This window comes from Microtus ochrogaster, unplaced genomic scaffold (assembly GCF_000317375.1).
Source record: "Microtus ochrogaster isolate Prairie Vole_2 unplaced genomic scaffold, MicOch1.0 UNK1, whole genome shotgun sequence".
In the NCBI taxonomy this organism is placed as follows: Eukaryota; Metazoa; Chordata; class Mammalia; order Rodentia; family Cricetidae; genus Microtus; species Microtus ochrogaster.
Genome location: NW_004949099.1, coordinates 38,236,632 through 38,247,352, shown reverse-complemented (window position 1 = coordinate 38,247,352; position 10,721 = coordinate 38,236,632). Strand labels below are relative to the sequence as shown.

The window sequence follows — 10,721 nt, the reverse complement described above, 5'->3', positions numbered from 1 at the left end:
TTAAAGGGGTCACTAAGAGAAGGGGTTAGAGGGGCCCCTGGGAGGAGGGGTTAAAGGGGACCCTGGGAGGAGGGGGTTACAGGGGCCCCTGGGAGAAGGGGTTAAAGGGGCCCCTGGGAGGGGCTAAGGGGCCCCTGGGTGAAGAGGTTAAAGGGGCCCTGGAGGAGGGGTCTGAAGGACAAGTGTCTGTGCAGATGAGAGCACACAGATCAGGAACATGAGGATCTCCTGCCATGCATGGTGTCCTGGTAGGACATCTTTCTCCCTGCATTCTAGCATAGCTCTGCCACAGTGGAAAGGAAAAGGGTGTGTCCGAAACAATGGCCGGATAACAGGACATGCCAGGGCTCTCCAACTTGTTCGGTTGTGCCCTGCTCCAGGTAAAAACATTCTCTAACAGAGGAATGTGCATTTGATTTATAAACTACATGCCTGGGGGAGAGGTGGCTCAGTGGGCAAAGGCCCTGCGCCTGCTCGGAGTTGGATCTGTGAGCACCGCCCCCCCTATACACACACACAGGTGTGCAGGGAGGAAGGAACAAGGAAAGAGGAAAGGAAGGAAGGAGGGAGGGAGAGAGGGAGGAAAAAGAAAGGAAGGTTAATTTAAAAAACAAACTCAGAAATTGCATCACTGGAATGCTGAAAGGATAGAACACATAGCTTCTAAAGCACCAAGAGATGAGATGGAAACACAGGACTCCTAATAATTTCTTCCTGGGCCCCAGGGAGCTGTTGGGTGCTCTACCTAACCTCCCCTCCCCCACCCCCTTGTTGAGCATCCCAAGAATGAGTAGGCACACCGAAGTGGCTGCCGGAGAGCTCATTAGGCACACACACACTTCCTTCCTTCTGCTGCAGGTTATTTTTAAAAAAAGGACAATCCCTTCACACGGGCACAAAAGCCCATGGCAGGAAGGAAGGAGGTGGGAAACAGGCAGAGACTCAGGGCAGAAAAGCAACCCGGGAGCTGGAGATGAGGGCAGGTGGGAGGGAGCCATCCCGGACAAGGGCTGCGGGAGCCAGGCACATAGGGAACCGGAGGTGAGGAGTGGACAGGGCAGGGGCTCCCCGGCTCACCCCAGGAGCTCTGCTTCCGGTAGTCACAGAACTCTACATCCCTGGGCTTAGGGTAGAAGATGTAGGCACAGCCGCACTCCTTGATCATGTTCTCCTGGAAGCAGGAGTGGATGCAGACCTGGAAGGGAGGGAGGGAGGGAGGGGCTAGAGGCTTCAGGCCTGGCCCAACCTCACCCTGCCCCAAGTGCAGGAAGGCTGAGCCCTTTGAACCCCTGCTCCACCAGGGCCCTCTCTGCTACTCCATCCCTCCACCCTGCTGACCACTGTGCAGCCCCCAATGGCTGCAGCACGCTCTGTGTACCTGCTGCGTGTACTTGGAAGGGTAAAGGTTCTTGACAGGGACATCGCTGCCATTTTCGGTACAGTCACCATAGTTACCTCCAAGGCTGTCCAGGGCTTCCTGTGAACCCGTGGATGTCAAGAGAGCACTGGCGAGGGGGCACAGCCCTGGCTTTTCAGTCTTCCCTCAATCTCAACTACCAACTCACACCCTGCCAGCAACCCATCAGCCTCCCCATCTCAAAGCATGCCCCGGCACCCCCAAACATCCCTCCTGGTACTATTTTCTAGCCCGTGCATGGGTCCAAAGCATCCTCTGGAATTCTAAGGATGTCTTGAACCCTCCTTAGCAATGGGGGTCTCCTCAAAGCCTTGTTTCCCAGGCCCCCTTGCTTAGCCCCTCCAGATAGTTCCGCTCCTGAAGACCTCCACATCGTGAAACTACTCACGTGACCCCCTTCAGTCTCCTGGCTACCAAGTCCACCTCTCATTTCCCATCTTCCTCCCGCCAGTGGGGCCCTCCTCCCAGGTTCCCAGTCAGAGCATCCTTGCCTTCCTCATGCTGATGGAGGTCTCCACACCAGGCCGCACGTTGAAGCCACCGTCATCCATAAAGGCAGGCTCATCCTGCCCGTGCACCATCACCCTGGCCCCTGTCACTGTGGACAGCAGGGGGATGAAGTCGTTCTGCTCTGTGCGCAGTGTCAGGGACAGACCTGAGGATGCAGTAGAAGAGTTGGGGATGGAGACCCCAACTCTCACCCTTGCAGAGTCCTACATCTCCTGGTGGAACAAGGCCTGTAAGCCCCTCAGGTAGACTTGGGAACCCAGAGCTGGATCCTGGGCTAGGCTTAAAGCACAGAATTCCTTCCATGCCTAGAATGGGCTATGGGGCAGGGGGTGGGGGGTGGTAGCGGCTTTGTCCTTTGGGAGAAAGGAAAGGCAGACCCTTCCAGAATAGCGAGAGGTATATCAAGGGGGACCCAGAAGGTGCCCAGCATCTCTAGATCATAAGCCCAAGGAAGAGTAAACATGAATGGGGCAGGTTGGCCGGAAGGGCAAAGTGGGGGACAGGAGCTGCTCACCATTGTTGACTCCAGGCATGGAGGACATCCAGAGATCGGAGTTGTTCTTGTTGTTGAAAGTGTAGCAGTTCCCGTACATGGGGTGGTGGAAGTGAGAGTAATTCCTGATGGGTAAGAGAGCAAAGACACCAGGATCGGAGAGCTGAGTAGAGGGGTGAGCGGAGCAGGTGAGGGAGAGAAATCATCCCGCTCCCCCAGACTTTCAGGAGCATCTGTTTCCTGCCACCTCCTGTGTCCACACAACCCTGGGAGGTCGGCCATGCTCCCTCGGTCACTCCGGCCAACAGCCTCAAATACATCACACAAGACAGGCCACACCGACAGGATGACTGATCTGGGATTTACATAAGTGATCTTGTGTATTATAGATCTTATTTTATCTTTTTCTAAAAAGCAAAACAAAAGTCTCCTAAGCTTTGTGTTTAAGATACGCCCATGACGCCCCGTTAGATCAACTGGTTCTACCTGTTACATGGAGTGAACCCCCACATTCCCTCCCAGTTGGTGGGGATCCCAAGGCTGCACAGTGAGGATGGGCCTGGGCATCTCCTTGAGAGCCCAGCTTCTCCTCTGATCTTACTGCTTGGTTCCTTGTGTCCTCCTGTGTTATATTAAGACATCTACAGTGCTCCTAACTTCTTGGCATCTAAATCTTGGTTCTCCCTTCGGGTTGTGACATCCGTGAGGGCAGGAACCACACCTCTTCATTTTTGTCTTATTCTGGGGTCAGATACATGGTTGCTGGCATACAGACAACATGGGAGTTCACTAATGCGTAGTTACTGAGTGCATTCAAGAGGGAAATGGAGGGATGGAGGAAAACAGCATTAGAGGAGGGGGTGAGCCCACAGCGAGCACAGAGCAGAGGGAAGACGTTTGGAACACAGGGAGGAAAGGAAGCCGTGTTTTCCAGAGGCTTCAGCGCACCTGCATATCTCAGATGACTGGGTCCAAAGATGGTCTAAAACAGGCCTGGGAAACAAGAAGAAAATCACACAGGCCCTGCTGCCACAGTAGAAACACAGATTGACAGCAAATTACAGGTTCCAAGAGCTACGTGGGGAGAGCGGACCTGTGTTCTACATCCTGCTATCTGGACATAGCGGTGGGAACAGGACAAGAGGAAAATGAGGTTCTGGCTTGCGACCAGTAGAGAAGTAAGAGAGGACACTGACCAGAGGTAAGTGTGGCTTTGGTCATGTGGCCCCAAGCTAGCCATATTTCCCACGGACAGTCTCTTTCTTACATACACAAATGCAACAAACAAATTTTAAAGAACAAAGCCCCATCCAGCTGTGGCAGTACGCTCCTTTAATCCCAGTGCTAGCATGAGGCTCGCTGGGGCTACAAACTGCAAAGTGAGGTCCAGATCAGCCTGGGAGAAGACTGAGACCTTGTCCAAAAGAAAAAAAGAAAAAGAAAAAGAAAAAAAAAGGCTCAAAAAGGGGGAGGGGTTACTGAGGGCTAAGTTAAAGTCTTAATACTTAGTAAGAACTGTATTAGCTTCCCATTAAGCTAATAATGGTTAGCTTAATCATTCATTCATCAAATTGCCTAAAGTATAAAAGAGAACAAGGGCTGGCAAGATGGCTCAGGTGGCAAAGGTGCTTGCTGCCAAGCTTGTCGCCCTAAGGTTGAGAAAGCCAACTCCCTGAAATTGCCCTCTGTCCACACACATGCACATATACAAATAACTAAAGGCAATTTGTTGTTGTTTGTTTTTTAAGATAGACAATAACAGGTGGCAGGCGTGGAGAATTTAGATCCCTCGGGATTGCTGATAAAGAAGTGTGTCCCTGCACACAGGTCCAGCAGTGCCTCTGAGGGTGAAACAGTGATGGGACCCAGGGGAAACTAAAACACTATCAGTGTGCAACCTCACTCAGGCACATACAGGTCAGGGTCATTCATAAGGGCCAAAGAGCAGGTGTGTCCCATATCACAAGGCTGTGCTATGTCTATACAACACGGCATTATTTGCTCATACATGAGTTCTGACACACGCTATACATATGTACCTAGTACATGCTAGGCCATAAATCTACCACTGAGCTACATCCCTGTCCCTTGTGTGAAATCTCCACAAAGAGCAGCCCATGGAGACAGGAAGCAGATTAGTGGGTCCCAGGGCTTGAGTTAGATGGAATGGGGAAATGCTAATGGGTAAACAGGTTTCTTGGTGGTGGGTGGGGAAAATGCTCTAAAATTAGACAGTGGCAATGTTTGCACAACTCTAAAGATATTTTAAAACCACTAAACTGTACGTATGAAAAGAAAGACTCTTACTACATGTCATGAAGGAAAAGATTGTGTCTGAGGATGTAGCTCAGTGATACTGAGTGCTTGCCTGTGTGTTGTGAGGGCCCTGGGTTCAATCTTCAGAACAACAACAATAACAAAACCAGAAGAAAAAAAGGAAAACAAAAGAGAGGAAGAGGAGAAGAGAAGGGTCCAGAAGGCCATGCTAAGGAAGTTCAGTTAGACTCGCAAGGCCACAGGAACTGCAGAGGGTTGTATTGTATTGATGGTATGTATATGAATGTTTCGCTTGCTTGTAGGTATATCTGTGTACCATATGCACGCCTGGTATCTGTGGAGACCAGAAGAGGGTGCCGAATCTCATGGAACCAGAGTTCTGGACAGCTGTGAGCTGCATGTGAGTACTAGAAACAGAGCCCAGGTCCTCTGCAAAAGCAGCCAGTGCTCTTAACTGCTGAGCCATCTCTCCAGCCCCTTCTTCAGAGGATTCTGAACAGGACTGACTATAATAGTTAATATAACAAAGTCAAGCTCCCTGCTATGATTCAAAGATGCGTCTCCATTCCTGTTTTGGGAAATGACTTCCCAATGTGTTGAAAATGGGATCCAATAGGACGAGATAGGGTCACGGGGTGAATCTTCATGAATGGATCGGTGGCATTACCACGAGTTCAAAGGAGGGTTAGCTATTGTAAGACTGGGCTAGTATTTAGTCAGGTCCCTTCCTGCTTTCTCTTTCACACGCTCACTTTCCCTTCCTCTTTAGCTCTGTCATGCTGTGGGAGCCCCAGTCAGGTTCCGGCACCAGGCTCTTGGACTTCCCACCCTCTATACTGTAAGAAATGGATGAACGTCTTTCTTCGCAAATCACCCAGTCTGTAGTATTCTGTTCCAGCAAGAGAAAGGGACAAAGACTTCCTGGGAAGAACGAAGGGAGGAGGACGTGGAGGCAGAAGGACAGACAGCTTGCGGGGTTGTTTCAACAATCCTGCTGAGAAAGGATAGGGCCCTAAGCTGAGGAAGGAACCTGCGTGCCAAGACAAAGATGAACTGTGGGCTCGCTGGGAAGGGAGGCAAGAGCTTGGAGTGGACAAAGACAGGACAGGGACAAAAACTCCAGGTGGAAGGCGCCAGGGAGGCTTGGTGACAGGTGCGGCTGGCCCAGGCTTAGCGGCCTCACTCCCCAGCTGCTGACTTTCATCCTTAGACAAACAGAAAGTACAGACAGGTAGGGACGCACGTGAGCGCATGGGGCAGGTGACACCTGGCCCTGCTGCCGCTCTGGTGACATGGGAGGGAAGGGCCCCCCTGCAGAGTAGAGCTATTGCTTCAACGCCCTTCCTCAGCCACGCAGGAGCTAGCCCTTGGACACCAAGGCACAGAGGTGAAGCAGAAATAGGAGGCCAGAGGCGACAGAAAGAAGCCCCCTTACTTCCACCTCTTGCCAGCTCTCAGAGAGCTGGATAACTGACCGTGACCTCTTTGGAAGGACATTCTGACAGGGGTCCTAACAGACATGCCTGAGGGACAGTGGGACGTGGAAATCCTTAGGACAGCCTGTGCCTCTGGGCATGTCGCTTGTCCTGTTTAGGTGCAAGAGGGCTGACCCCAGCATGCCCTGGAGCGTATAAAGGGCCCTCACATCTGCCATCTCACACACTGGATGCCACTCTTAAAATAGGTATTAGTGTCATTGTCTTCACATCACCTGAGTAAAAATGCCAAGAGGGCAAGGATTGTAAGTATGTATGTATGTATGTAGGTATGTGTATATGTGTGTATGTATGTGTGTATATACATGTATATTTCTTCCCCTGTACTATACCCCACATGCCTACAACAGAGTATGGCACGTGGCCACACAGAAACATTTATTGAATAAACCTCCTTTCTTGTGTTTTGATTTGTTTCCCTTTACAAAGAGAAGGCTCTGAAGAATGGTGTGAAATGAAAGAGTCACCAGGCCGAGAGACAGAAGCACAGAGGGGCCCGGGAGACCTTCAGCCCACAGATCTCAGCACACTGCTATCTACAGGGGACCTGCTGGGCATAGACTCGGGCCTCTGGCCAGGGCTTGTGCGTTGCCCATCTAGTATCTTCCCTCACCTAGCCAACAAGCATTTCCTGAGCCCTCAGGAGGACTCAGGAAAGAGATTCTTGAGGAAGAACTGAGCCACCAGGGTTTACTCACGCCTGGTCGCAGGGGGCCTGGTTGAAGCGGCAAGTGAAGATGAAGTTGCCCAAGGCTTCTTCCTCTAGGGATGGCAAGGTGTCGGGCAGTCTGGACAGAATGTTGATGTAATGGAAGCGGTACCACTCTCTCACTGCATCCACCCCGGATGAGTACGTCTGGTAGAAGCAGTCTGATTTGTTCTGGTTGCACTGCACACAGAGATCAGAATGTCAGTGCCCATCAGGGAGCCACCAAGGTCAAAGATTGAGAGGTAAGGGGTCCCGAGGGCTGATGAGCAGGTCTAGGGAACAGGGTGTAGGCAGAACACAAGGGGAGAAACACAGTCGCCGTCGCCCTAGGAGAGTTGACCAGAGGAACACAGGACCCAGGCCATGGTAGGCAGTGTCTCACTGCAGCTTCTTTACACAACCAGGCAGGAAGAGAAGCAAGAATTCTCCCCTCTCACTGGTGTGAATACTGGGGAATCAAAAGGTTTGTTTCCACAATAGAGATGGTCTAGAACTCCTATATGCTAGTGGTCTGGCCCATCGCTCCAGGGCCTCCCTTCTCCTTCACTCGCTGACCCTCTCCCCTTTCCTCCTTTAGTCTACAAGTTTAGGGTCTGGGGATGTAGCTCAGGGGAAGAGCCCTTGCTAAATACAGGCAAGGACCTGGGTTACACCACCACCACACACACACACACACACACACACACACACACATCTCATTTTACTAAGGGGTCTAATTTACTTGCTCTCTGTTACAGGCTAGCAGAACCTCAGTTCTCTGTTCGTTCTGTCACCAGAGGGTCTCAAATTAGTCCCATCAATAAGGACTAGAATTTAGAAATGTATATTTTCTGCAACAGACTTTACTTCCCGCCACTTATCCCTTGCCACATAAGCTGCCAGCAAAGTGGCACAGGTGGCTGTAGCGTTCGTTTTTTGCGAGCATCCATCCATCCATCCATCCATCCATCCATCCATCCATCCGTCTTACTCTAGGTCTGACAGAGTGGGCGGGGCCATTGGACGGGTGAGCGCGTGGGCGGGCCCGGGACCGAGGGGCGGGGCTTACCAGTTGGAAGCCGATCTTCCAGTCCTTCCTGTCCACTTGGGGGTTGTTGTCGCGCACACTGGAAGACGAGCTGCGTGCCGAGCGGGCTGGGTTGGGCGGAGGCGGTGCGTATAGTCGCTGCAAGGGGTACGGAAGAGCACTCCTGAGGTTGCGGGTGCTGCGATGGCGGGCCCCAGCCTTGACAGTGTAAGAGTAGTTGTATTTGTATAGTTCAAAGAGCGTCTGTTCCGTGATGCGGTCCAGTTCTTCCAGCTCCTCTTTAATTTCAGTGTATCTGAAATGGCCAATGGGGAGGAGGTCGGTCTAGGGGTGGCCCGCCGCTGGGCAATGGTTTTCTCCATAAGCGGAGGGAATCAGTGATCGCTCTGATGGCTCGAGAACTGACTGGGAGTAAGTGTATAAACAGATGTGTTCGCAGTGGAAGCCTAGGCCAGGACTTGTCTGTTGCTACCTGTTTGCCCGGGATGGGTGGGGGCTCTTCACTTCCTTAGCCTGGCAGCTCAGGTCACCCTGTCCCATCCCCTTTGGGGAGGGTGGCCTTCGGAAGTGCCTGTCATCTGTGTCTTCAAAAACAGACTTCTCAGCAAATGCACTTTCAGAATCTCCCTGAACTGCTGTAAAAATACCAGTTGTAGGAGCCACCCTTCCCTTCTCCAGAGGCTTTGCTTTAATGAGATTTGGAACGGACCAAAACACTGTCCCATATAAATCCCTACATTCCTCATTCCCAGTACTGGCCATCTTATTATCTGTATGGTGGGCATCAACATAGCTGGCCTTAGAATGACAGTCTACAAAACAAAACACAGATGGTAAATTAAGCCAGGCTGTGGGATGTAAAATCAATACACAAATATTGATTGTATTTCTAAATAGCAAGAAAGAAATAGAAAATGAAAATAACAGCACGCTGGGGATGGAGACTGGCTCTTCAATTAAGGATACTCACGTGCTTCCAGAACCCGAGTTCAGTTCTCAGCACCCACAATGAGCGCTCACAACCCCTGCAACTGGAGTTCCAGGGAAATCTGACTCCCTCTTCTGGCCACCAACCACATTCACACATGTGGCATACACTCACAGACATGCGCATGGACACATAAATAAAAACATATTCTTAAAAATAGAATTTTGAATAAATCTGATAAACTTAGGAGTAAATCTGATTTTAAAAAAAAAGATAAGCTAGGTTTCCTCCACTGCAGAGCACACTAAAGACCAAGAGTCCAAACAAGGAATCGCACAGCCGGCCATGCACTAGATGTCACCGGGTCTCCCAACTTGATCTTCAGATTCCATACAATCCAGACCCCAAATTCAGCAAACATTTTAAAAGTAAGTGGAAGGCGGTTCTAAGGTCTATGAAAACGCAGAGTCAGCTCAGGCTGACCTCCAATTTGGAATCCTTCTGCCTTAGCCTCACGAGCAGCTGAGCTTACAGGTACATGCAACGACAATGCCTGTTTGCAAAGAACCTGCTATGGCCAAAACAACTGTGGAAAAGAAAAAAGCTGGAGGATTTACACTACCTGAGTTTAATATTTACTGTAAAGGGGGCTGGAGAAATGTCTCAAGAGGGTAAGAGCACGGGCTGCTCTTCCAGAAGACCTGGGTTCAATTCTCAGTACCCACATGGTAGCTCACAACTATCTTTAACTCCAATCCAGGCTATGCATCCTCTTTTAGTTTCCGTGGGCACTGCATGCTCATGGTGCCAAGACATACATTCAAGCAAAACACTTATACACTTAAAATATAGTAATAGTAATAATTTTAAAGTATTTACTGTGCCAGGCATGGTGGCATACATCTTTAATCCCAGCGTTGGGAAGATAGCAGCAAGCAGATCTCTGAGTTCTAGGTCAACCTGATGTATATAGTGATTTCCAGGTCAGCCAGGCCTACATAGTAAGACCTTGTCTCAAAAAAACAACATATATAATATATGTAAAAGAGGAATTGACTGGAAATGTCCAAATCCTGACTATTATATATCACTTAAAGAAAAAATTCGAGAATCGAGTGTGGCAGTACATTCCCTTAATCCAGCACTCAGGAAGCAAAGGCAGGAGGATCTTTGAGTTTGAGGTCAGCCTGGTCTACAGAGTCAGTGCCAGGACAGTCAGGGCTGTGAGAAGAGAAACTGTGTCTCTAAAAAGAAAAGAAAGGAAGCAAACTTCCTGCAGTAGTGAAATGACCTACTACTGCCAGAGATGCGGGATCATACACAAATACCGCTTTGTTTTGTTTGTTTTGTGGTGCCCAGGATCAAACCCAGGACCTCATAAATGCTGGGCACTGCCTCTGCCCACCACCACTGAGCCACACCTGCAGCCCAAGGCTATTTAAAAGCTCATCCATGGTCCTAATGTACCACCGTTCAGTTTAAAGCCTCCCAGTCCTTTGGGCTCTGTTTTCATCCTGAAAGTCCAGCTGGCTGGACCCTAGCCATCCCCCCTTTGGTAACCAACCCGATATCGCTTCTCCGGAGAAAACGGAGCTCAGATCCAAGGTGTGTGTCCAAGGCCTTCTGAGAGACTGAAATGGCATTGATGATTTTAAGAATGGCCGTGCCCGCTCGTATTAGCACTTTTGAGGAGCCGGGCACAATCATTACATATACTGCATGGTGATCTGGGCTAATACCACCGTGGTGCCCTTTTCCAAGATAAAATGGCCAAGACATGAGTCAGATCATGCCCCAGACGTGGGTGTCCTCTATTCTGTCCCATAAAGACCACTAGAGCGCGCACACACACACACACACACAC

General features: G+C 50.3%; 1 protein-coding gene across 1 annotated transcript in view; it reads right to left on the bottom strand.

Annotated features, from left to right (window-relative positions):
* Positions 1 to 10,721, bottom strand: part of Scnn1a (sodium channel epithelial 1 alpha subunit) — a 20,610-nt gene that overhangs the window by 3,838 nt on the left and 6,051 nt on the right. Inside the window, 6 exon segments of the mRNA XM_005365247.2 lie at positions 1,078 to 1,195; positions 1,379 to 1,477; positions 1,909 to 2,072; positions 2,442 to 2,545; positions 6,892 to 7,082; positions 7,951 to 8,224. Coding sequence (XP_005365304.2) covers positions 1,078 to 1,195; positions 1,379 to 1,477; positions 1,909 to 2,072; positions 2,442 to 2,545; positions 6,892 to 7,082; positions 7,951 to 8,224 — 950 coding nt within the window.